Source organism: Kogia breviceps, chromosome 9, assembly GCF_026419965.1.
Source record: "Kogia breviceps isolate mKogBre1 chromosome 9, mKogBre1 haplotype 1, whole genome shotgun sequence".
NCBI classification, from domain to species: Eukaryota; Metazoa; Chordata; class Mammalia; order Artiodactyla; family Physeteridae; genus Kogia; species Kogia breviceps.
Window position 1 is genome coordinate 14,268,426 of NC_081318.1, and position 27,371 is coordinate 14,295,796.

Below are 27,371 nucleotides of genomic sequence, written 5' to 3' on the forward strand. Positions count from 1 at the left end.
TTCAGATTCTGTTTCCTTCCATTGTACACAGCTCCTCTTGTTGGTGCTCAAGCCACTTCCTATCTCCTGCCAAGATCTGAGGGCTGGGAGTTTCTCTGTCACCGGATCTGCCAGGGAAACTCAGATACCTTCTGTTTCTTGGAATAATTCTTTCCTTGTTAAGTATCTAGACTGGCTAGCCCTGGGCACGAGGCAGCCCCACTCCGTTCTCAGCACCAGCCTAAAGAACTGTGAGTCACAAATGAGTTCAGCCATCGAAACAGGATTTGGAAACACCTGGGCTGTGGAGGACAAGTGATCACAGGTGCAGGGTCCAACTCACTAGTGGAACAAAGCCCTGGAGGCCATATGGCAACAGCAGACCTCAGATCAGCTTCTGTTCCCATGGCTTGTGGGCAGAGAGCAAACAATGATTTTAATTCTGTTTCTTTTATTTCTTTTTACAGAAAGGATTTGAAGAAAGTCTCAATCGTGTGTAAGGGAAAAGCACATGTCCTGTGGTAGACATGACAGCAAAGTCAGCTGTGGTTATGCAAATAATACTATTTGAGTGTGTTCTGAAGTTCTAAGTCAAAAAATTGTTTCTACTTTTCTCATATGTCCACGATGTCCAACTTGAAACCCCCAGTGCTTTTCTTTTTCCCCCAATGCTGCCTTCTCCCCACTCCCACCCGTTATTGGTTCCCCAGGAGACAGACGGTAGCACTCAGGAATGGTTAGGCGGTACACGGGGCGTGGCCCTTCCAGGAACGTTCATATGGCCAGCCAGTGAATGGCTTGTATTTGATAAAAAGTTTTCTTGCCAAATAAAACTATCCAAAGGTGATTTTTGAGCTGTGGAGCAAGCTACTCTGAATCTCAATATCCAGATTATAAATAAGGGAGTTGAAGTATAGGGGTTGCTTTTATCATTCAGTAATGTGTTGTGAAGATGTAAAGAGGTCTGTTTTAGACGTGACAAAACCAGTGAAGATGAGCTATGTCCCCGAATGGAGGTGGAGTGTGAAGAGGGGTCAGAGAGAACTGAATAAAGGAATAAAGGCAAGACAGGAAGGGCAGGAAAGAGATGGAATGCAGCTGTAGCACCACAAGGTTACAGGCCAGGGACCCACCCTTAGAAAGGTGTAGGCCAAGGACAGGGAATAAAGAGAAAACGGGTTCCTACTTCAGAAGCTGTAGGATGACAGGAGGTGGTGACTTGATGATCATTTTAACCGCAGGCCGGGCCTGGGACCCTAGGAGCCCAGGGAAGGGCATCACTCTAGACTTAGAGAAGCCACAGCCCGGCCTTGGAGCTCTGCCGAGCCCTGGGCTCAGGGCCTGGAGAACCTTGCAAAAGGATGGACTTGAAAAGGATTGTTTAAGACTTGCAATAAGTACAGAAAGAATTGAATGCTGTGCAGTTGTGCCCGTGAAAATCTTCAGCTGCGTGAAATACATACCTGAGTGCAGTGTAGAGAGATTGGTTTGAATGGCCTGATTGTGATGCAAGGCAGGGAGAAGATGAGGGAAAAGGGCTGCTCCCAGGAAAGACGTAGGGCAGCGAGGGAAATGTGGACACAGGGGTGTAGAAAATCGACTGAGTTCCTTAAGGTGGTGCTCTTGAGTAAAGAAAGTTCCCTCCTGGCCCCTTGCCCTTGGTGGCAGCAAAGAAACAGGGACCCTACTGGTTTTGGTCGACCACATGCTGTTGGCCTCACTGAGAAACACATCCACTGGTCAGCAGCTCACCTTCTCCAGCCAGGGCTCCGGGGCAGATTGAAGCCCTGCGGCCCTAGACGTCCACTGTGTGTAAAGAGTCAGCTTCTCCCCTGGACACCTGGGGTGCTGCCTAGAAAGGGGACAGCGATCATTTTCTATCTTCTGTGGTTCAGGTGGAGAACCCTCCTTGAGGAAGACTGGCAGTGCCTGGCCTTCTGATATGAAATCATCAGGTATTTTAGCAACCTACTGGGGTTCTGCCCAAAGAGGACTGCAGAAAGCAGCTGGCCTAATGGGCACTCGGGATTGGGAATGTACAAAACAAGGTCTTACCCCACCTTTGAAGCATTTCCCAACTTTGCTGTACCCATCAGAACCCCAACTGTCCCCTCTCTTTACCCAAAATGAAGTCTTTTATTAGTAAACCAAATCTATGCTTCCAAAGGCTCACCCCTGTCAAAACTTTTAATATTTGGTTCCAGTCGTGTTGGCATTAAGTTAGTTTCTATGAAGAAGATTTTGTTTTTTGCCTTCCCATTTTCTCATGGAAATTATTCCATGAAAATAACTTAGTGGGATTGAAAGTTCTTGGCTCATCACCCCATAACAGCTTTGTCATTTCTATAGTGTACACTGAATAACTGAGCGAGTGAGTGAACTAAGCTTACGATTAACAGTCTTTCACGTATATTGACACTCTGTTGATCTTTACCCCAATATATAAGGTGACCAGGTAGGAATTATTCTTACCATCTTACATTTGAGAAAACTTAGGCTCACAACAATTAAGAGACTCACGGCAAAGTTGGGTGTCTCCCGATTCCTGATCCAGAACTTTTAAAGGGGATCTAGAAGAATGATGGCCAGGTGTGTGGTGTGAGACAAAATAAGACAACCAGTTGTGTCTTGGTGAGCACCTAGCATATAACACTGGGTCCTCTGACGTGGGTGTCCAGGAAAAGAAGATGCCATGCTTTCCCATCCAGAAGCTAACAGCTTAATTGGAGGGATCAAACTGCTACACCTAGAAACAATTAGGTTTAATGGAAGCTGAGTGAAGGGAAAGAAGAAAGTTCTGGAATGCACCAGAAAAGTTCCTGGGGGAAGAAATGAAACTGAATCTTGGGCAGAGATAGGACTGCATAACCATACATCAACAAGAGCGAGGGTCTAGCAAGCGGGGCATTCTGGACAGGGGTCATTTGGGTGCAGGCAGAATGTGCAGGTCCTGTCATATCTAGAGATGAGCTAAAGGTGAGGTCTGAAAGCTCCACAGAGGTCAGGCCCCGAGAGTTTGGACCAGTAAAGTGAAAAGTTGAGTAGATGAGGTCTGAAGGGACATTTGGGTCAACTCGACCCACTGTAAACAGCTGTGATCATGAGCTGTGATGGCAAAGCCAACATTGTCTAACAGAAGGCTCGGCGCCGATGTAATGCCTCCTGTGGAGAGACCGTGGCAAGGGGGCAGAGAGCAATCTGGGGCTCCTGATGGGGCAGAGCCTGGGTGAGGCCTGGAGGGACGGCCAATAAAAGGGGGTGGAGCTGAACCCCGAGGATGTTTCAGATTTGAATCGGAGAGGGGAAGGCATTTCAGGTGGAGAAGGCGAAGGCAACACGCACAAAAGTAAGGAGTAAGAAGGGAAGATTCTGGCCTGAAAGAAGAAGTTATGAATTGAACAGAGAGACGGTATGGGATAAAGAGACGGGAATGGCTGCTCAGGGGCTGGGAAGCAATTAGAATTTGGATTGCATGTGATAAGCAAATTGGTTCTGGAGGAAGGAAGTTGGTATGATGAAAGCTGTTCTGGGAAAACAAGTCTGGCAGCATCTTAGATGGGATTGGAAGGGAGAAAGATTAGAGGCAAACCATCCAGGAGACTCTGTCAGAAATCTGGATAAAGCCACGGGGGGTCGGTCGTGGCACTGAGAAGGAAGAGGAAAGGGTGACTGAGGAACAAAGAAAGCAGAAACTTGCGATTTAAGGGATTTAAGGGAAGATGCCGTGGGCAGAGATGACTTGAGGGTCCTAATTTTGGAAATGGAAAAATAATGGTTCTACTGGGATAAATGGGGTGGTCTGGAAAGGAACCCCATTTCGAAGGGGGCAGGTAATAGTTCAGTTTGAGGCATCCAAATAGAGATACTGCCGTCTTTGAGAATATGGACCTAGAGGCCGAGAGGTTGGGGCCGGGGATGCATCCGTCTGACGTCCAGTGCCTGACAGTGAACAACAGTGAATGAGCCCCACAGGAGGGGATGGGGGTCCAGAGTGAAGAAGAGAGAGAAGGAAGAGGAGGCAGCAAAGGAACGAGAAGAGGGATGGGAGAAATCAGTGGAGAGCCAGCAAAGCACATTGTAAATCTAAGTGGACTTCGGAAGAGTTGAAGGTTATCAGGGTCTGTTATCAAAGAGAGGGGAGGCTAAGGGTGGGAACTGAGGAGAGGGCCAGCGGGTCTGCGCAGAGGGAGGTCAGGGCTGGTATGAGAGCAGTCTCCCTAGTTTCCTTAGGGTGGGCCTCCCCTGAAATTATCTGCCGGGCTCCAGACCCCCTGCCCCCAGCCTTCTCAGCTCTGACTGCTTCTCTGGGGGCCTGTCAGGAGAATGCTCTTGCTCTAAAATCTTAATCATCTTAAGTATTAATAGTTGTGTTTCTAAACTACAGATCTAATGATACATCTTCAATTGGATGGGTGAGTTACCTGGGCAGAGGAGGAGGGTCGTGTGGGCTCTAGGTCAGTGGGGAGAAGAGGAGCGTGCTGAAGAAAGGGAGGGCGGTGCAGGCAGCACTGCTAACAAGGAAGAAGGAGGGACTTCCCTGGTTGTCCAGTGGTCAAGACCCCGAGCTTCCACCGCAGGGGGCGCAGGTTCCATCCCTGGTCCGGGAACTAAGATCCCACATGCATCGCAGCACGGCCAAAACCGAAAAGTTAAAAAAAAAAAAAAAAAGGAAGAAGGAGAGAAGGGAAAGGAGAAAAGAAAGAGGGAGCGAGCACGTCTGAACCCGAAGCAAAAACTTTGCAGCCTGGGATGAGGTGCAGCGGCTACAGCAGGAGACAGACGGCCCTGCAGGTCCCTCCTTCCTACATCTCCAGAAACCCAGGAACTGGCCGCCACCTCCAGCGGAAGGCCTCTCCCACCTCGTCTCCCCACGAAGCTCTGCTCACCTCCTCTGCACTGCGGCTTGCAGCTTAACTGATGGTACACCTTCCCTTTGTTCCTTCCAAAGGGAAGATTGACATTTGCTTCTCGGTCACAAATTGCTTCATTTGCTCTTGATTTGTTTGCCTTCGCAGTACTTCCGTCCGCTGTTTCCCTGGTTTGCATTTATCGTGAAGGTGCTTCCTCAGCTAAGCGTGGTTATTGCCGTTGACTCTGTACTTTGTGGGCCCCTGGAATCCAGTCACTCGCTCACAGCCCTCAGCTCCAGCCTTAGACCCTCATTCCCAGAGACACTTCCTTGATCGTAGTGGGTTCCCTCCGCCGTCATACAGCCCTTCGTGCACACGTGTGATCTGCCACTGCTCTGCGTTGCCTGTGCCTGTGTGACTGCGTGTGATCAGAAGGAAAGCAGAATTGAATCCTAGAACCATGATGTTGGCGAGGACTTGAGAAATCACCCCACCCCGGCTCCCACTCACAAGGAACCCCTTCAACAGCTTTTGTTTAACTTATTAAATAAATAGCTTTTCTCTTGATTTAAACTGTTCCCAAAATAAATATTGGGTGGGTGATCCAAGGAGTGGTTTGAGAGTTGATATTACCAGGAATATCGAGACGAGCGTGCTTTTTGCAAAAACAGAACTTTGCTGAATTTGTAAGAATCTGAGTCTCACTTGCTGCCATCCCCTCCGTGGAGACAGCGCTGGTGCTGTCCTGGGGTGGGGGGCGGAGGGGGCCAGATGACAGGCTCAGTGAAGCCCTAGTCCAGAACAGACCCACCCCTTCCTACATGGGCGAAGCAGCTCCAAAGATGTCGTGAACGATGTTTACCTTGAAGAGCTGCATTCGTGCAGCAGCCGCTTTTCCGTGTGTCCCGTACCATTAAGCCCACGTGAACACGAGCCCATCAGGTCTCTGCGCCGTTGGGACCCCGTTTCGCCTCTTTGTCACCCAACATGCTGGCCTGCATGGACGTAAAACCGTCTCGGGTTGTTAACACAGACGCGGTCTTCGAGGCGGGGGGTGCGTGGTTTGCTCCTTCCCTCCCCACCTTTGAGAGGGAAGAAACACTGCCCAGGTGGAACAGCCTTGCTAACGCGACAGAAAACTTGGCCCGAGGCCGTGTGGCTCACTTCCTTTGTCACTTCTCAGCTCTCAGTGGTATCTCCAACAGGAGACCTTGGCCTCCTTCCAAGGTCGGTGTGTCAGGTGTTTACGGTATGTGCTAGCAGCGTGGGAGTCCCATCAGACCTCTAATCCCACCATCCATCTCACAGCGTTTAATAAGCCTCAGTACCACCTTTTCCAGTTACTCATATTCAGAGACAAACACCCTTGTGTCTGTACTTTCTGAGTAAAGGAATCAAAGAATAGCTTATTGTCTTACCTCAGGGCCAGGGCCCCAGAAATGCAGAGTTAGTGTTTGCTGCCCTGGTGTCTTTTGCCCATTACCCATGCCGGCCTAGCCCATCGTGTTCCTTGCTTGTTTTCTTGGACATTCCTTGTGTTCTCCTGCCTCTGCGCCTTCACTTATAGTTTTCCAATCTGCAGGCCCTCTGCCTTCTCTGGACCCTCTAAAGTCAGCTGAAAGTCTACCCATCCCTAGCAGTCATAGTTAAATCCTACCACCTCGTGTTCTTCCCTGTCTGTCCCAGCCTGGAGTGAGTCACTGAAGTCCACTAGAGTGTAAGCCCCGTGAGGGCGAGACCACCTTTTTTGTTTATTGCCGGATACTCAGCGCCCAGGACAGAGCAGATGCTCAGTAAGTTTTGTTGAATGAAAGACAGTGATTGCTCTCTGTAAACTTGGTGGCCATCTGACATATATCCCTTCTGTCTGTATTCATCCTTCTCTACATGTCCACCAGATGCTAAGCTTCTTGATAACAGAATCCATGACTTTGTATCACTCTGTAGCAGGGTCTGGAACTCACTAGGAGCTGAGTAAATACTGGTGATTGCGTTTACGACATAATCACTCAGTAATGTTCCCTGAGCCTGGGGCGGGGTAGCGGTGGGGAGGCAGGCAGAGTGTCTTTCTCTTGCTCTTATATAAAACCACCTTGAGCATCTTTTTAAGCTAGTCCAACGGCCCCTGGCCTCCCACCCAGCACTTGAGTGTTTAAGAAGGATATTCTTAAGAGCATGATGTTCTTAACATTGCATTCCTCTTCGGTAAATTAGCGAAGGGCTGTATAGAATTGTTCAAGAATCAGTTATCCAGGGGTTGGCTAGTTAATTCCTGAGTAAGCCACTCTGAAAACTGATTATAATCCTATTTCAAAGGGAGAGTTGGGCAAGGGCCCAAAAAGGGTATATTATTGTATCTTGTAGGAGGGAAGAATCCGGCAGATAGGCACTGAGTTATGGCGCCAGAGCCTTCCTTTCTTCTGTTATTGTAAATTATTGTTATAGTAGAAAGCCAGGTCAGCAAAGTGAGACTCCAGCATCACACTTCCTCTCAGCTGAGGTCTTATATAATGGAGACTTTCATAAATACACACTGCATACGCTTCACGTGGGATCCTTTTAAAGTTCATGCTGTTCAGTGTAAAGTGTAATAATTGTTTTATATTCCTTCTAAGTTCTAAAACGTCCCTTGCTTCTGGGGTAGCTGTTGACTAAACCTTCTTTGTTTAATCAAAGAAAACTAGTTTTCTGCCACTCAGAAGCCCCCAGTAGATAGCTAAAAACAAGCCTTTTGCTTAGCTTCCGGATTTGTCCTGCCTCTCGCCTCTTTCTTAAGGGTTGCAAACTCACGTGCCTGTAGGGCCAGGTGGGTAAAGTCAGCGAGCAGTGAGGACGCAGCAGGGGGCACACCTGGGTGCCACTTACTGGGGCAGCGCTACTTGGCCCAAGCTGATGGCTGCCAAGCACAGACATGTAGCCCTGGGCTGGCAAAGCTTTGGATTTTCAAAAGAGCTTTGGATTTTCAAGAGAAGCTGGAAATCCACATTTTTAGGAGATTTCACTTGATTTCTAAATGTTAATAACTAATTCCAAAAAAATTTTTTTAACTTTGCAGGCCAAGCAGTTTATGTGTCTGTGTCAGATGCTTCCTATGGGATAGCAGTTTGCAACCTTTGCTCTATCCCTCAGGCCTTCCTGCCTTTGGGCACCTGAAAGTCCTCCTTGGGCATCACTTTCATTGTGCCACCTACCTTTTTAAGAGGGTGATCGTTGCTTGACATCCAGAGTGTCTGTCCCCGCAGGGGAGGGACCAGGTGGAGCATCAGGTGCAGCATTGGGCACCAGGCAGAGGCTCAGCTGGGGCTTGTCCAGTGAACAAGTCTCAGGCTTCTCTTGCGTGATCCCTCCTCTCTTAGAGGTATGGTCACACGTGGGTATTAAGTTATTTACCGCTGCATAACACGTGACCTCAAAATTCATTGGCTTAAAACAATAATAAACATGTATTATTTCACAGTGTCTGTAGGCCTGGAATTTGGGAGCAACTTGGCTGGACAGTTCTGCTCATGTTCTCTCGTAAGGTTGCAGTCAAGTTCTCAGCTGGGGCTGCAGCTGTCTGAGGACTTGACTGGGCTGGAGGATCTTCCACGGTGGCTCTTTGTCATGGCTGGCAAGCCGGTGCTGGCGGTTGGCGGGAAGCCTCAGTTCCTTGCCGTGTGGGTCTCTCCATAAGACTGCCTGCACGTCCTCACGACGTGGCCGCTGGCTTCTCTCGGAGTGAGTGACCCAAGAGAGAGCAAGGTGGCAGCTGCAACACCTTTTATAACCTAGTCTCTGAAGTCACATGTTATCATTTCTGCAGTATTCTGTTGGTTACACACGTTTGCCCTCTTCATGTGGGAGGGGATTCACTGTTGAATACCAGGAGGTGAGGATCACTAGGGGCCATCTTGGAAGCTGTCTGTCACAGCCACGCTCACGATAGTCACTAAATCCTTTTTAAACAAATGATCAAACACTGAGAGTAGTGTTTGATCTCCCCCCCAAAAAACTAAGGGAATAATATTTATGTCCTAGTGATTTGTACCTAATATTCATCTCATTTACTACTGTGTTCTTGAGATCAACCTCAGAAATTAACTTTCCTATTTTCATAGCCCATCTTAAAACTGTCATCCCTGAATGTGTCAGAAATCACTTTTTAAAAGTAGATTTTAAAATTCTACCTGTATCACCTCTTAGAGTGATGGACTCAGGTGTACCATTTGCTTTTCAAGGAAGCCCTTTCAATTACTGCTTCCCTCTGTCTGCTTCGTGGGGTTTCCTTGTTCTCGTATTCTCTCGGTTGCCTGAGATGACACTTCTCTACTGAGCCTAATGTTTTTTTGAAGATTTGAAAGGAAAATCCCCAAGAAGTAGTGTCCTGAACAAAGAATAGTACCCTCTTTGATATATTAATAGCATTTGTGAAGACAAATAGCCCCCTGAGATTCCCTGGGGCCCTCTGAATTGGTAGGAGAGGGGTGCCAGTTATCAGAGGGTCAGACAGAGGGGTGACCTCAGTTTCTGCCACGGGATCTATTTCAGGTACCCCCTGTGCAACTCCCCACCCCGACTCCAACCACAGGACCAAGTGGGCGCTGCTACTGCTTCCAAACATACACACACACATGCTGCACCTTGCCTTTGCCTCCTTGAAGAACACCCTAAATACTCATTTTAACCATATTTCGCCTCAATAGGGGAAGGAAAAGTGCCCCACCGTGATTCCCCTAGGAAAATCCCCACTGGTAGCTAGTGCTTATTTGTTCAATAAACAAAACCTTAGGCTGGGAACTGACGGGGAGCAGAAGGCGAATCGCACCACGCGTACGCACCACGCATACGCACCACGCGCTGGGCTCAGGGCGTGGAGGGGGCAGCGTTTGCGTGCGCACCTGGGGGAGGGGCCCACTCCGCCCCGCCCTGTCCCATCCACTCTGCCTTAGCGGTGGTCACCGAGAAGGGTCCTGGTAAATGGAAATGACATGCATAATTCATAAGGCCGTGATGGCGTGCGATCTGTGGAAAGCGGGGTGGTAATTACAGAATTGAGAAATGAGGCTGCAGGCGGGTAAGTAACCTTTCTAGGTTAGAGGCTGCTGTGATAGATGTCCTGCATTGTTCTCTTCCTGACCTTTTCCTGAACTTCCCCTTAGAAGAACAGAGGAAATACAGTTCTGCCTTTTCTTATATTGTGTTTGAATAATACCTTCAGATGCCAGCTTTTAGCGTTTGTGTTCTTCCATTTGGGGTTTTGCTTTCCTGCCCCCCTCCTCGGGACCCCCTACTCCGTCCCCACCCCGCCCCGTGCTTCGCAGCTTCCCGTAGTAAAATCTAGTCACTAATTACTTCATCCCGGTATTAATGGTAAATACAGAGGCTGCACAGGTATTTGTCCATATTGAACAATTGGGTACAGGGAAAGAAGAATACCCCTGCAGCATCCTTTCCCCACCTCTGCCCCCTGCCTTTCCCTCCCAAAGCTGGCTCCCCCAGCCAAGCAAGACAGGCCTGCGAATGGTCCTCGAGGATGATGCAGATGGGCCGGTGAGAAATGTGTGGGATGTGGCCTCTCAGTAGGAGGGATTATAGAACCGATGATGGACCTGAAGCCCCAGCTTGCAGAATAGACTCATTTTCACCAGACGTTACGGTGCATGCAGGAATGAGACTCATCTAAACTACTGATGCAATCGGAGAGAAAAAAAAAAAAAACATAACTAGGCTGGGGAATGTGTGGCATTAGTTCTTTCATCAGCCTTTCCTCTCTGCAACCCGAAATACTCGGTGTTGTACACTCCACACTTCCTCCACTGGTATTGATTTCCTGGTCTGAACTGTGACTCCCCGGCAATGGCCCGTGACTTTGGGCTCTGTGATCATCTGAAGCCTATCAGCCTCTGTAAAGTCAAGGGACCCCAGAAGAGAGAAGAAGGAAGACATCTGTTTGATTTTCACGCAAGTAAACATCATTAAAGAGTCAGGCAGAATTGTCCCACTTAGCAAAGTTGAATCTTTGGGGTATTTGGTGTTGTTTTGTTTCTTGAAAAACAGACCCTTTTTTTGAGGCTGAATGAAAAGAAACCGAGGCAGTTCTGTGTCAGAGGCTTTCAAACCGGAGGGGACGGAATTTGGTTAGTTCCATTTAGTTGGTTAATGCTGATTGAACACCTGCTGTGTGCAGAGCACCACCGGGCTGCACGGCAGCTCAGCATTTCCTTAGGAGGCAAATATAGGCTCTCTCTTCTCAAGGAACTTTTGATCTCATGGGGGAATCCAGGACAAGCCTAAATGTGTACATACAAAAACCTACTTACACAGCTGACACTCTACAGAGGCGAGTGTGACAAGCAGCCACTCGGTTACTTTAAATGATTTTTCAAAAAAAAAACTCCGAAAAAACTGAGCTCTTCATACCAAGGATGACTGCCGTTCTTTCAAACATCCATTTAATTGCTTGTGGTTTTTTTAGTTGTATTTTTTAAAATCTCCCTGGCTGCCTCTTCTCTTCCCATCACGATCTGTTATTCCTTTCCTCAATTCCAGATAAATAGTTTCTCCTTTTCTCCCACCATTCCTCTGCTTACGTATCTTTTAAGGATACAAACTTCCTGGGTCAGGCTTCTCCCGCTAAAAATAAATAAAGCTTTATAGGTTTCTCTTCGCGTTTCTCCATGGAAATCCCCATTGTCAGGGAAGTACTAGAAAGGGCTTTTGCTTGTTCCCTACACCCCTTCTTTTTCCTTAAACATAAGCGCATAACATCCATAAATAACATAAACAACAAACAGTAGGAAGTCCCCGTGTTTACTTCTTTCTCAGATCATCACTTCCGTTCAGCACGCATCTGTATGTTGAGCATTTACTACGTCTTGCATGGGGCTTGTGGTAGGAGAAAGAGAGAGCCCGTCGCTCCTCCCGGCCTGTGAATGTGAAGCGTGACCACCCGTATCTGTGGAGGACTCACCCCACAGCACCTGTGCCAGGGGTACAGATGAATAATGAACAATCCACTGCCTCGAGCCGCTCCCGGTCCAGCTGAGAAGCTGCCAAAAGATTTTTCTCACTTTAAGAAATAATTATCAGGGCAGGGGTGTGTGAAAGACGGAATCGTCGGGAGATAGACGTGGGACCTGGCCGTCCAGGGGAGTGCTTTCCAGAGAGGCAGACCGTGGGTGGCAGTGGAGGAGGCGGGAGATGCCTGAGGGTGTCCGGGCCCTCGTCCTGACCACTCTGGCGAGTCTGAAGGGTTCTGCCCCGTTTCCTCTCGTGCTCCCAGCAGGTCAGTTCTTCCCTTCCTTTTACTGCCCCCTCTTGAGCCCCAGCTGATCGGTGTGCAGCGCCCTGGTTCCACACGCAGGTTAACTCACTTGGCCGGAGTGGGGTTCGGTGCTCGAGAGAGCAAAGTGAACGTTTTCATCTCTTTTGCTGAAGCCTGCTCCCTTCCAGAGGCAAGATCCAAGAGTCTCATCCCTTGGATTACAAAGAGGCCTCCTTGTCATGATGAGAAAAACAGTTTCTGGGCAGATGAGCAGTGGTGTCCTCGTCTGCGAGGACAGCCTCCTCCCCTTCCACCGGCAGAAACGCCTTCCGGGCTCTAGTCTGCAGTGTGCTGTGGATCTGTCACCGTGAGGTCCCGGGCCGTCCCCCCTGGGCTCCATCCCTCTGTCCCGCAGGAGCCGAAGGTCCAGGGGCCTTTCAGAGGGTGTGTCCGCTGCCCTCCGGCAGCCCCTGATGTCAGCTGCAAAGAGCCAGCTTCTTTTTTCCCCCGTGACCCAAGCAAGCACAAGAAAGCAAGCTTGGGTTTTGTTTTGTTTTGTTTTCCAGTTCCTTTAGGAAGAGGTGAACATTGGAAGGTGTTCCCTAAATCAGCTGCCCTTGGTTGGAGACCTGGGATGTATGCCCACTCTGTTTGGCGAAACTCTCCCGTCCTAACTCCTGCCGGAACCGACAACCAGCCGCCATGGGTGCGGCCTCCTTGTCCTGACCGTGGCGGGTCCTATCAGACCGCGGTTAAGTCCACTCTGCAGCATGTCCTGCTGTAGAATTGGGTGAAGGATGTGTCCTCAGTCCTCTTCTGCCCGTCCGGTCTCCTGGCAAAGCCACAACGGTGTGCATGTCCCCAGGGAGCAAAGCCAGCCGCACCTTCCCCTGCCCACGCCTGTCCGCTTGGAGACGGGACGCATCCTGCACTTTGTGGGCCAGAAGCTACTCCGTCGGCCAGGATGGCCCCTGACTTTAGTTGAAAATTTGCTTAGGTAGTGTATTAGCTGGCTTTGGCCCTTCTTTCTCTGTAATTCTATACGAACAACAGCGCGGTATCGGGAGGGAAGCCTCCTCTGAGGAAATGGGAATATCCCTGCGGCTGCAGGGGAAATTCACCCCCCAGCGTGTGTTCAGCATCTTTACTCAGTGGATTCCTCTTCACGTCTCAGGTTTCAGCTCCCGCTGTCTCAGTTGGTACTTGTCCAGCCAGTGACACTAAATGCATCTCCCTTTCAGAGGAGGAGCAGGTTTCTGACTTCAGGCCCTGTCTTCCTTACGCCCATCCATCAGCCATAAGGAACGCCTCATGATTTAGCCCCATGAGCCACAGGATCAGCTGGTGCTGTAGGAAAGGAAATAACCTGAGGATGAGCCTTGTCTTTGGTACCGTTCACTCGCTGAGAGCTGGGCGCTCGGGGGCCTCTATGCAGGGCAGGCCCAGGGACCCCTGGGAGGACAGCATCCTGATTTTCCAGCCTTGTGCTGCTTCAGCCCTTCCCCCAGCAGACGTTTCTGAGTACTCACTAGGAGCCAGTCAAAGCTAAGTGTTAACCAATGGAAAGTTTTACATTTAAATGGATAATTTGCACGTAGGTAAATAATAGTACATTCTTAGTGTGCTTTCTCCTGGGGTAGAGCGTGAGCTTTGAATTCACTGACTCAAAGGTGTGAAGGAGGCCCGCCTGCCGCCTGCCTTTCTTCCCGGCCTGATGTCCCACTTTTCACTCCACTGGGGGGTGACACATCACCACTCTGAATAAAGTGGAGGGGCTGCATCTACACCTGGTCCACGGGAATTGAAATTCCAAATTCCCTCCTAGCGCAGAGAAAAGACGAGTGGCCTCAGGAAGCGAAGGGTGACGGTGTGACAACATGGGTGAGGCCTTCCCGGTATCAGCATGCTTTCCAGGGAAGCTCTAAATGCATGGTTTTAACGCTCAGCTTCAGTCAGCTGACCAGCAACAGAGCAGAAGAAACAATCAACCAAAGGAACTAACAGGAACGTCTGAGGTTCTGTCTCCTTCCTCTCCCTCAGCCAGCCGCCCCAGGCCTCTGTGCTGAGCCCCTGTTACTGCAAGCCCGGAGAAGGCAGAGCCCGGTGGAGGCGTGCGGTCTGCACCCCGATGTACGTGACCGGTGCATGCAGAGAGGGGACGGTGTATGGGGGGGGCTTCGTGATGCCAACCGCGTCTCTCTACCCGGCTGGGAGTGACACTGGCGTTGCCTTCTCATAACTCATGGAGCTGTATGTCTTTGCTCTGTGCTTCTCGGTATGTGTGTTATCTTTCACAATCAAAGTTTGTTTTTTTTTTTTTAACTTTATAAGAACCTGGAGCAGGACATGTGTAAAATGAATCATTATGTGTAGATAGTGCTGAAACCTGCGATTCCATTTCCCTGGCTGACAGGTGCTTCCACAGACATTTACTGCGCATGTTCTTTGGCCAAAGGTATGGGTATAAGGCCTGATAACATTGTAGTCCTTTGGGGTGTTGGAAAGCAGAGCCTGGCTCTCTCCAGCAATCCTGGGCTTCGTGGTATAAGCCCCAGAGACCAGACTGACAGATACAGGGCTTGGGCTGGGCCGAGTAGACGCAGTACAGTGATACGTGTAAAGACGGTAAGGAAGTCCTGGGCAGTGTGCGTGTCTTTGAAATGACCCATTGTGGAGTCCAAGTCGTTCTTCCTTGTGTACATTTCTTACAGAGGTTTACAAGGAGTTAGAGGCCAACGTCAGATTATCCTCCAGATACCTGAGGACTGGTTTCCAGTTTACACCAGCCTCATTGAGAAGCCTTTGGAGATTGGAGTCATTTGAGTTCTAGATCCAGCCTTTTCTTCTGGTATATATAATCAAGAAGGTCAGATTTTGGCACTGCACCTTGCAGAGTTGAAGCAGTGCTGAGAACCAAGGGTCGGCACAGGCGTGGGCGACGGAAGTGGAGAGATACATACGTTTATTTAGGGCACACCAGGAAAGGCTTATTCCGAGCCAGGATGTTCATTGCCAATACCAATCCAAAAAACTTACACTCTGATTCTAACATTGTTCTGAAAATGGTCAGCTGAATCAAGGAAGCTCGCTTCCTTTGGGAGGCTGTCCAAGTGTGGCATGAGAATGACGTCAACACCACAACCAAACCCACAATCAACCAAAGTTGATTTTATATATATATATATATATATACATATATATATATATAAAATCAACTTTCCATATGGATGTGATGCTTCATTCTGATGTCTTGAGCATTTCTGTTGGTGAGAGCTGCAGATACTCAATTACAGCAGAATCATCAGTGAGGGTCTTGAATCCTCATCAGCTCACACACGGTTTTGTGGATATCAACAGTGACCCCAAGGTAGAACTTCTAGAACCTCTCTGCAACAATTTTGTTGCATATGTAACATCAGGCTGGGACCACCACAGGCACGAGTCGGGTGTCTTTCCTGGCTTTCCTTCTAGAGTCAGAGCCATGGCACTGTCAGATGACAGTGCCATCCTCAGCTTATTACAGGGCTGACATACTCTTCTGTGGGGTGTATCTGGAGCTCCTAGGGTGCAGTGTTTAGCTAGGCCGTTGTGAGGACAGTCTCCTTATTACCTTGGCTCAGTGCAGAGGCTCACACAACAAGGGGGCTCCTGGTCAACCTCACCCTGTGCTTTGTCCCTGGAGCGCCATCTCTTGAGTCCCTTTGTCTTTCACCTCATCTTTCCAGCACCCCAAAGACAGAGCTGTTTCTTTCCTATCTCCTGTTCACCAAGGAAGCTGTGTCTTTTTCAGAATCAAGTCCCAGGTTGACCTTAGATTAGCCAGGCCTCTGTTGCTGTGTTGACCTCCACTTGGACCTTTCTGGATCCCCCAGACATGGTATGAACCCATGCTGTCTTCCATGCAGTTTCTCTAAAAACTGCGCTCAGATTTCTGCCATTTCTAGGGTCCTGTGTTGCTCTGATGTAATCCTTTGCCTTCTCCTCTGGGTCACCAGCTCAAATAGTGGCTCCGAGAGCATGTCAGCATTTCCAAGTCTCCATATTTTTGTGGTGGAGACATAAGATCTAACACCCCATCTGAAATACAGTGTTACATTTTGATTTGCTTCTGCCCTAGCCATGCCGAAGTTACTTTCAATCTACATATATTTGTGGGAACAGGCTTTTTTCACTGCAGTTCAGTTCAGGTACACCTTATAATATCAGTGAGTATAAAATACCATGCACTAACAAAGTGTCTTGCTTCCGAGGAGTTCCAACTGCCTTATAATTTGACTGACCATAATTTATCTTCACAAGCTGCTGTAGAGGCAAGGGAAAAAAAGGCAAGATTAATAATCACATTTTATAGATGGTGAAATAAAAACTCGGGGAAATTGAGTAACATTTTTCCAGAAATGCACAGTTCTTCCTGTGCTCTCTGATTAGTGTTGCAGATTTATTGCCCAAGTTGGGAGTGGCCGTGAACCTTGCACTTGTTTTTATTAGTGTGCTGTGTGGCTGCTGGAGACATGGACTTGGCGGTGGAGGGGGGTGGGGGCGGAGATTGTACCGTGAAAGGCAGTGCAGACTTAGAGCTGTGCTTCCCGGTAGGAGGAAGGGGGCGGGCTGCGGATGGGCAGTTTTCTTTCTAAAGCTAAATGGTAGCGACTTAGTTGTTGGTCATATTAATCTTTGTACCTTTTTCATATAAATAAATGAAACAAAAATGTTTAATGTGTCTGCTTCAATATACTTAAACAGTTTTCCTAATGTCTCAACCTATAAGGAGGAAATGGACCTTAAAAATGAGGAAAAGGGATGCTCTTTATTTAACTGCTGTCACGTGGACGAAGACACGTTATAGACAAGTGATGTACTATCTGTTGATTGTCTGCTCCGTGCCAGGCCCTGTGCTAGGTGCTTCCCGTAAGGCTGTTTCGTTTCATCCTCCTACCAACGTCAGGAAATCAGTATACAGCCACAACCTAACGGCACTGGATTATTCTACCTGTGAACACGGGATCTTGAGTGTTTCCACTCAACTCGGGTGGTGTCCACACCTCTCTTGGGGGTCATTCCCCTATAGGGTCACAGGACCTGGACGTCTGGGAATGCCTTATCAGCCATGTACACTGTTAGGAGAGCCAGTGGAGTGAAATATCAAAGCTTAATCATTGGTGTGTCGAAAATGACAGCTGTTCATTTTCTTTCTGTAGAAAAATAGAATTTTCCATGTCTTGCTATGGGAATGTTGGAAAGGAACAATCTCTCTCTTTCTTAGGTGCAAATTTTGTCTGACACTTCATGTATGTTTAAAGTATTTTTGATGTTCCAAAATAGCACCGAAGAGCCTCTGTAAGATGATTCCATGGGCTGGTGAGTGAAGGATGAGTCACTGACAGGACCTGGGCGATTCTGAGCCCAGAGGGAAAGGCCGTTTCCCAAGCCAGCCATCCTACCTGCTGCGGAGCCTAACGGAGAACAGAAACTGCCCCCGCGCAAGAAACCGGAATGTGATGATTTTTTTTTAAGCATGTAAACTTTGAAGCAGAAAGGCCAAGTAGTCTGTCTTTTGTCATAGGAGGTGTTGCCAAGGAGAAGGTGCCAGCTTCAGGGAAAATTGGCACCTGCTGAGGGTGGTGGGGTTGAAACAGAAAGATGCATTCCTTCTACAGATGTCTAGTGAGCACCTACGTGCCCCAGGAGTTGTGCTAGGCGCTGGAGGTACAGCAGTGACATGGGCGAGAAGCCAGGGACGGACGTGCACTCACCCTGCCCTGTACCTGGAGGCCACCCCACCTGTCCACTTCTCCTGAGAAGCGCCCTGGGCTTTGCCTCTCCTCCCCGCAGTACCCCCTCTTTTGTGTGCTGGGCGCGCGTTTCGTGTTAGCTGTAGGCCCGCTGTTGCCTCTGACTAGATGGTGAACTCCTAGAGGAGCCACAGGGTCTGGCTCCTGATCTTCAGCGCCCAGCACGGTGCCTGGCACATAGTAGGCGCTCAGGAAAATGGCAGTTGAATTGTTCCGCTAAGTGAGTGAATGAGTGACGCTAAATTCTGGCATGGAATAACCCTTGGTAAGCATGGTTTCTTCTTCACTGAAGAATAAACGCACCTCAGCGACCATCGAACGTGCTTCAGGTGTGCTAAACAAGAAGAAACAGGTTTTAGACTTGACTTTGAACATCCAGGAGCTCAGAGCCTTATGGACGAACAGAACAGGGGCCAGGCATCTGCCAGGCCACAGCAGAAGGGTCTTCATTCCCCCAAGGATTACTGAGGGGCCAGAGAAGTGCCTTCCTTACCCGAGGGCTCGTGGCCGGGGCTTTGAGCAGATTATTATGGAGCATCTGCTGTGTGCCGCACTGAGGATCAAAACACACGAGACACAGACGCTGCCCTTGGGAAGGTTTAGTGGAGGACAGACACACGGACATATATCTACAATAGTAGGTGGTCAGTTAACATTTATTGGACCGATCTGGCGGTTCGTGTCGATATGTTCATCACGTGGTCCACCAGCACAGAAACCAGGGTGTGTTTGAGTGAGGAAGGAGGCGGGGGAAGGGACGGGCTATATCAGAAATATGACCACTGTGTCATGCATGCAGAGAAAAGGACACAGCCTTGGAATGAGGGGGAGTTTCGGGGTAAATTGGAAAAGGTTGAAATCCAAGGCAGGAGACCAGTAGGGAGTTACAAGAGAGGCCTGGATTGCAGAGGGCACCAGCAGGCCCGCAGCCGTGGAGCTGAGAGGGTGCTGGCTTCGAGAGGGAGGTGAGAAGGGATGGGCCTTTGCAGCCCTGTGGTCCTGACCCTATATTCTCCTGGTGCCACCTCCAGCCTCCCGCTACCTCCGCTGGCTTTTTTGCTGTAATTCGTTCATGAGCCCCCAACAGGTAGGTGTCCTCTGCCCCTCGGTGCCAGCCCCGCAGTGGGTGCCATGCTCGGCTGAGCGGGGCCGCATGCCCACGCCTGTCTCCAGGCCTCCACTCCTGCGGGTCCCGCCCGCACAGAGGCCCGCTCTTCCCCGGGCGAAAGGCTTCCATCCTTCGTGAAGATTTGCCCCCTCCATCCTCCTTTGTTTTGTGCTGCCTTAGAACTTTCCATCTGAATCATGTATTTTAGCACTTCCTTATATTTAATAAAGGTTTATTCAGTCAACAGATCCTTACTGATTGAGTGGCTACTAAATGCCAGGCACTGTGCTGCCCTTGTGGGCTGAGCAACGGAGACAGACAGTAAGCAGTAAAGTGACATTTATGGCACTGTAGACAGAGACTAACTGTTGCCGAGGGACGCCCGTCTGTGGCGGTGACGATCAGGCTGCGGTTTGACGGATGAGAAGGAGGCCACCACCCGAGAGCCAGCGGAGAGAGCATTTGAGGCAAAAGCAACGACACTGCATGAAGGCTCTGGGTCCAGAAACTGAGAGGAAGCTGGTTAGTCTGGAGCTTGTTGAACTTGGACAGTGCCAAGCTGGGCAGGGCCCGGCCAAGGAGGTCTCCGTGGGCCTGGGGGGCATTGAGACCTCATTCTAAGTGTGGCAGGGAGCCTCTGAAGGGCCTCAGGCCGAGGGACGTGTGACCTGTTCAGCCAGTAGAGAGCAGATTGGAGGAAGGGGTGACGGAATGGAAAGACCAGATAGGAAGCTCCAGGTGAGATGGGTGGCCAGGGCCAGAGCGGTGGAAGTGGAGAATCGGGCCAGTTTGAGATGTACTTCGGAGCTGCCATATTGATGGATTGGGTGGTGAGGATGGACAGGGAGAGAGAGGAATCAAAGGTCAGGTCCAGGTTTGCAACATGAGTAACAGCGGGGTGGGGTGGTAATTCCATTTAGTGAAACAAGGTGGACAGAGGGGAGGAATTATTTGCAGGGGGGTGGGGGGAGTGCAGAAGAGAAGAATTCCCTTTGAAACATAATAAGTTTCAGATGATTGTGAGATATTCCAGTGGAGATGCCAGGCCATCAGAAACATAAAGCTGGAGCTGAGAAAAGTCCAAGGTGGAGATAGACATTTGGAAGTACACAAAATGGGATTTAAACCTGTAAGAATGGATCCAATGACTATCTCAGTTTCCTAGCACTGCAGAAACAAGTACCACAAAATGCATGACTCAGAATAACAGATATTTATTCTCTCACAGTTCTGGAAGCTAGGAGTCCAAAATCCAGGTGTCAGCAGGGCTGTGCTCCCTCTGAGGCCTCTAGAGGAGGATCCTTCTTGCCTTTTCTAGCTTCTGCTGGCTCCTGGCATCCCTTGGCTTGTGGCAGCATCACTCCAACCTCTGCCTGCATCTTCACATGGCCACCTTCCCTCTGCGTGTGTGTCCAAATTTCCCTCTTCTTCTAAGGACACCAGTCACATTGGAGTAAGGATCCACCCTACCCCAGGATGACATCATCTTAACTAATCTGTAATGACTGCATTCCCAAAGAAGGGCGCATTTTGAGGTAACAAGGATGAGGACTTCGACATGTCTTTTGGGGACACAATTCAACCCATAAGAATTACCTAGAAAAACAATGAAAAGAGAGAAGAGAAGGGGTCCTAGGGCTTTGCCATCAGGTAGCAGTTGGATAAAGGAAGACAAGCCATGAGTAGAGGGGCAGGACAAATGCGGCGGTGCGTGCTGTTGCGAAAACCAAGATTGCGTGTTTCAAGACAAGACAGAACGGTCAGCTGCTTGGAAGAAATGTGGCTCTCGGGTTCCAGAGCTTACAAGCTGACCAGGGGACGGGACGGGACGGGACGGGACGTGACGTGGTCCCTGCTGGTCTCGGCGAGCTCTGCACTTGAGTGGAGCAGAGGGGAAAGTTCAGTTAGAGGAAGGAGGGAAGATGCGTGAGGCAGAGCGGTGGAAGCTGCCGGAGACGACTCTTTAGAGCTTCAGCTTTGGAAGGAGAACGGAGAACTAGGGCAACAGCTGCAGGGAGCTGAAGGGATTAGGAGAGGTTTGGTTTGGGGTTTGGCGTGTTTTGTCCTTGCGTTCTCCTTGATTTTTTAAAATGGGAGATGCTGGAGCGCGTTTGTGTGTTTGGATTAGCTCTGTTTTCATATCTGTGTGTGTGTGTGTGTGTGTGTTGTGTACGTTTTGTGCTCGACCTCACTTGTCACGTGTGCTTTAGTGCTGCCTTCCCAGCATCGGGGGCCCCCATGGACAGGGCTGCGCCCGCTGTTTCGTTTTGTCTCCCAGCCGCCCTGCCTGACGCTCGAGCATTTGTTCACTGTGGCCACGGCAAGAGAAATCCTCTGCTGTATATGTCACGGTACCACGAACCGCTGCCGTTTCCCCTTCTGATGGAGAATGGACTGAACGATTTTCACAGGCCCTGTCCGTGTAACGTCAGCCGACGGAATCCACGTCTAGTGTTTGTCGCCAAAGGACATTGCTGGAGCGCCCTTTGCGTGACAGTCTGACTCGTTGGATTCTGCTCGGCAGAACGTCAGGGAATAGAATCTGGGAAATGGGTTTCCAGAGGTTCCCAGGGCCCTGCTTAGGGGCAGTGAGGACCAGTTGATTAACCTGATCGGAAGGGCAGCCCCACGGTCACGTCCAGAGATCTCCCCGTGGAACAGGAAGAGCCTGTTCCTAAGACCCAGCCTGGAGACTGGAGTGTCCAGGCTGCAAAGGGCAAAGGGACAGGTCACAGGAAGAGGGGACAGAGGTGCCGAGATGCTTGATCCTGAGGCAGCAGCGGCTGCCACAGGAGGGGCTTCTCAGGACCAGACCAGAATACCTCTCCCAGGGAGAGGAAGCATGCGGACACATCTGACTCTAGAACAGAGAGGGCAGAAAGCAAAGCAGGTTCTGACACATATGTAGGAAAAGCATGTTGTTCTCTCTATAATGTTCTTTTCAAATATTCCCGTCTTTTCCAAAAGATGTGTTTTTGGTTTTGTTATTTTAATTAATTTATTTATTTATGGCTGTGTTGGGTCTTCATTTCTGTGCGAGGGCTCTCTCTAGTTGTGGCAAATGGGGTCCACTCCTCATCGCAGTGCGCGGGCCTCTCACTATCGCGGCCTCTCTTGTTGCGGAGCACAGGCTCCAGACGCGCAGGCTCAGCAATTGTGGCTCACGGGCCTAGTTGCCCCGCGGCACGTGGGATCCTCCCAGACCACGGCTCGAACCCGTGTTCCCTGCACTGGCAGGCAGACTCTCAACCACTGCGCCACCAGGGAAGCCCCCGATGTGTTTTTTTTAAATAAACCAAAACCACCTCTGAAGAGATTGCATTACCAGAGGCAACCTGCAATAATTTGGTCGGTTACACACAATGATCAGGTGGCTCCGGAAGCCCTGGTGTGGGGCGGCAGCGCTGGACACGGTGACCTAGGCCAGTTGTGGGATCGGAGGCGCCATGACACAGGACGGTCCAGCAGTGATGTGTCATAAAACCACCCCCAGCGTACCCAGGGCATCAGTGCCAGAGGGCAAGTGCAGCCTCCTGTATTCCCACGGACCGTCAGCTACTAGGCTTGGAGGAGAAGAAGACCAAAGACAGGGCGAAATGCCAGGCAAACACTGGCAGCTGAAGATGCCCAGCAGTGAGGGGATGGGGACAGGGCTGACCCATTAAGCAGCAGCTCGCCCCCCACCCCCGCTGCCCTCCGCAGCAACTCCCTCCTCCCAAGCCTGGGGAGACCCCGCCTTGGGCCTCAGGATGGGCACTCTTGCCTCCCAGACCATGACCGTGGAGCTCTGGAAGCACCGGCGGCAGTGCTGACTCTCCAGCTCCAAGGAAGTGAAGAAACTCCTTTTTACACCTGAAAAGTCAAAAGACCTGGTAGCAAGACACTTTGGTTCTTGTTTGTTTTTTTTTCCAGTACCAAGATGTAGAGAAAAAGAAGATTCACAATGAGAGCAAATTTAAAGGAGCAGGTGGGGAGATGCTTTTTAAGCAGGGAAAATTCAGCTTGAAGCTCCAAGTGGAGGTGTCTCTGACGCCCCCTTCCTTGCCACCCGCCGCCTCTCGTGCTAGCTGGGCGAAGATAACATAGGCATAGAAAGGTCTCCCTGCTCCCTGCACTCTGCTCCAGGCTGCTGAAAGGGTGGAGAGTAGCATCTTCCTGTATCGCTTAATCAAGGGGACAGTTGAGAGAGAAAACAACTTGGGCTGATGTATCAGCAGAGTGCCTCGAGCCGCGTTTTTTTTTTTTTTTTTTTTTTGCGTTACGCGGGCCCCTCACTGTTGTGGCCTCTCCCGCTGCGGAGCACAGGCTCAGGACGCGCAGGCTCAGCGGCCACGGCTCACGGGCCCAGCCGCTCCGTGGCATGTGGGATCTTCCCGGACCGGGACACGAACCCGCGTCCCCTGCATTGGCAGGCGGACTCTCAACCACTGCACCACCAGGGAAGCCCTCGAGCCACGTTTTTAAAAAAAAAAAAAAAACATAAACTGGGTTCGAATCTCATACTCTGAATATGGTTTTCTCCAAAATGTACCCCTAGCAATCATGACCAATTCCTAGAAAAGAAGAGGTACTCTGTGGTCTTTGGTTTTGATTACCAACTGCATGTGAAGTTTTCTCTTTGAGTTTAGGTGATTTCCTTTAGAAGTTCCAGCATGTAACCCGGTTTATCACGTGAAGGAACATAATTTCTACAGTTAGGAAAGGGCTTATAATGGAATTTTGATTGATACCCAAACTAGGTATCGCGAACAGGCTTCTATAATTGTCATAGTAGAGGACTTTTTAGAAGCTAATGAAAAAAAAAACAGTGTTTCCTTGGGAAAGTGATATGAACTCCTTAGGATTGTTGGCATAAACAGATATTTAGTCCCATTCTGGGTAGAGGCAACTTGTTTTAATATATATTACTGAAAATAGAATACCTGCACTTAAGAATTCCTTTGTAAAAGCTGGGCATTCTAAAGGTTGGTTTCCCGAGTTTTCAGCTACAAAACATAATTCCCCAAGAGTCTCTGAAATGATACTTAGCTCACCTGGCTGGAGTGTAATGGTAATGAAGTCAATAGCTGTTGCTCCCTGGGGGTCTGTTCTAGAGGCACAGACCTACCCTTCTTCTCAGTCAGTCATTCAGCCAGGCTCCCTGCTGGTGGGAAGGACCAGGTCAAAGGATAGAGGGATCATTTCCATCCAGCTCGAGAATGACAGGCCCTTCAGGGGGTCAATAATGGTACCTCAGGTTTGAAAGACTGGATTTTATGTAGAATTCATGTAGAAATAGCTGCCTGCATTTCCAAGTTGCTAATGATTTTTTTCCATTCTTCCTTTTCAGGGCCCCTGAGATCATCCTTGGTTTACCATTTTGTGAGGCAATTGATATGTGGTCCCTGGGCTGCGTCATTGCAGAGCTGTTCCTGGGCTGGCCGCTGTATCCAGGAGCTTCAGAGTACGATCAGGTGGGTCCGGAGAGCACAGGTGTTCACAGCAAGCCCTCATTCTTCATCTGCATTGGCACCTCATTTATAACCTGACGTATGGATGGGGCTACGCGGTGTTATTATCGTCCCCCGAACCTTGCTTCCTTTCGCCTTGCTTGTCTTTCTTTATTCCTCTTTCTTTCCCCCTTTTCATTTGATTACTTCTTTCTCTCCCTATAAAATTGTTGTTTTTCTCCAAGACACTAGAGCCATTAGTGTACCACATGTATGATGACAGGAAAAGCCCTGACCTCAGTTCTCATCTTTTCTTGCAGATTCGGTATATTTCACAAACACAGGGTTTGCCAGCAGAATATTTATTAAGCGCAGGGACAAAGACAACTAGGTTTTTCAACCGTGACACAGACTCGCCATATCCTCTGTGGAGGCTGAAGGTAGGAAGAGCGTCCCGTCCAACACCCAGCACGCAGGGAAGAAGGTCCCGTCGGTGGGGAGCCTTTGACAGCGGCGCGTTGGTCCTGGACCTGATTGTGATTCGGCCACGGGGGAGGCGTGACTGTGGTTGATACACGGTGTGGATGAATCTGAATGTTTACAAAGCACCACTTTGCTTGACCTGCTGCCTTTTGCGGCTCAAACTCTGATCGCTAAACTCCTGAGATTTAATCCAGTGAATCTTAATGACCTGTCTGGTTGGTTACTAGACAGAGAAATGAACCACCCCCTGCCCTCAAGGAGCCCCTGGTCCAGAGGGAGCCCGAACCTGTGTGGCAAACCCTGCCTCCTCCCCGTGACCAGCGCTCTGTTCCTGGCAGGAACAGAGCCTGGGCGGCCGGAGGAGGGAGACTTTAATCCCGCTGTGGCAGAGGGTCGGGGAGGAGCATTCGAGCCGGGCCCTAAAGGATGAAGAGGGCCTTCCAGGCAGAGGAAGCAGCCTAAGCAACACAGCATCCGAAGGCTCCGGGGAGGGGTCTGCTGGTCCCAGCCGGCGGGTGGTGGAGCGCACCGTCGCACACCGTAAACTCTGGTGGTTTGACTTTAACAGAAACATATCTTGCCTTCACTTTGATCTGTGCCTAGTAATTAAAATTAATGTTTTTTCCTGGGAAGGAGAAAATAATACAAGTCTTAAGTGTGTTTTGTGTTCATTTTAGGTGTTTCTTTTTTTTGCAAGAGTGTGGGTGGGTGGTTTTTGTTTTTTTTTTTTGGCAGAAACCATGCCATATTCTAATACATTTAAAGATAATGTATGGCCAATGGTGGCAAAAGCCTTTGAAAAGAGATCTGGAAGCTCAACAAGCATCTTAGGCTATAGACGGGAGGCTGGCGTTCAGCAGCTGTGAGGGTGAACGGCTCAAGGTCAGGTCCGGTGAAGAAGAGTCCCAGCGGGGAGGAGGCCGAGGCCGGGCAGGGGCAGGCTTCACTTCTGCGTCTTAGTTAAGAGCCTCCGGCCCACTTGGCCAGCACTTCCCAGATCGAAGCCTGGATCTTAGCAGCTCCAGGTGTGCTGTCCTTGAGTGAGATTTGAAGGACTAATTACCTGTGATCCATGAATGAGTCCAAAAATCCATAGTAATTGGGAACAGCAGCTTCCTAGACTGAGGCCAGTTCGGGAACTGGGTGTGTGTGCCCCGGGCCCAGGCGGAGGGGACACACAGAACAGACTCGGAGCCAGCTGCTGTTCACTGGCCCTGGGGCCTTGGCAGGCTCCTCAAGCTTTCCGTTCCTGTTTCGCCCTCTGGGAAATGGGCTGGCAACTGCCCTCCCTAAGATGGTTGTGAGGGCATTACATGCGTTCACATGCTTTAGAATAGTGCCTGGCACATGGGGAGAGCTCTGTGTATACGAGTTTGATCAACTAAATTAAATTAACATTTTAAAACAAGTGGGCAAAGGGCTTCTGCTTTTCCACATATGGAACCTGACCTCATCCCTTACACTTAGGGGAGAAGGTAGGGCTATCAGGGTTGTGGCATATCTTGCTCATCTGGGGATCCGCCAGACCTGACACAGAGCAGGCCCCCAACAGGTGTTCATGGGAAGGAAGGAAGGAAGAAGGAGGGATGAGTTAGTGTGGAGGATGCAGAGAGGAAGGAATTCGTATGCAGGTCACTCGAAGAAGAGTCCTAGTCTCCTTCTCTGAAAGGTGGAGAAAGACCCTCTGGGAGAAGCAGAAGTTGGCAGGTTTGAGTCACAGTGACTAGGAAATAATTCACATTACCAATGGGCTTTTGCCTCTCTTGACCAGACACCAGATGACCATGAAGCAGAGACGGGGATTAAGTCAAAAGAAGCAAGGAAGTACATTTTCAACTGTTTAGATGATATGGCCCAGGTAAGCTCCGTGGGTGAGTATGCAGTGTTAGCCCTTTAAAAACCAAGCACAGCAAGACTTCTGCGAGAGCAGTTCATGTGGGATGGTGGGTAGAAATCCACATTACTCAACTGTGGTGGTTGACCTTGACCTTAAACAATGATATGCCAGCCTTAGGAAGAATACCATTGGGTTTGTGGAACATCTTTAAAACCTTACACCAGGACTTCCCTGGTGGTGCAGTGGCTGAGAATCCACCTGCCAATGCAGGGGAGACGGGTTCAAGCCCTCGTGTGGGAGGATCCCACATGCCGCAGAGCGCCTAAGCCCGTGCGCCACAACAGCTGAGCCTGCGATCTAGAGCTCGTGAGCCACAGCTACTGAGCCCACGTGCCACAACTACTGAAGCCCGCGCGCCTAGAGCCCATGCTCCGCAACAAGAGAAGCCACCACAATGAGAAGCGTGAGAAGCCCGCGCACCGCAATGAAGAGTAGCCCCCGCTCACCGCAACTAGAGAAAGCCCGCGTGCAGCCACGAAGACCCAACGCAGCCAAATATAAAAAAATTTTTTTAAACCTTACACCAGCTCTTTAAAAATGGCTTTAGTTTATTGGTTCCCAATTGCAAAATAGTACTGGCCAATCTTCCT

The 27,371-nt window shown here is 49.8% G+C and overlaps 1 protein-coding gene across 23 annotated transcripts in view; it reads left to right on the forward strand.

Annotated features, from left to right (window-relative positions):
• The window catches only part of HIPK2 (homeodomain interacting protein kinase 2), a 202,101-nt gene that overhangs the window by 114,387 nt on the left and 60,343 nt on the right, over positions 1 to 27,371 (forward strand). For all 23 annotated transcript variants that reach the window (XR_010842062.1, XR_010842063.1, XM_067042011.1 and 20 more), the window contains 3 exons: positions 24,302 to 24,425; positions 24,722 to 24,841; positions 26,656 to 26,742. Coding sequence is in view for 21 of the 23 variants with exons in the window: in XM_067042011.1 (XP_066898112.1) it covers positions 24,302 to 24,425; positions 24,722 to 24,841; positions 26,656 to 26,742 (331 nt within the window). In the remaining 2 variants the exon portion in view is untranslated. The remainder of the gene's footprint in view (positions 1 to 24,301; positions 24,426 to 24,721; positions 24,842 to 26,655; positions 26,743 to 27,371) is intronic.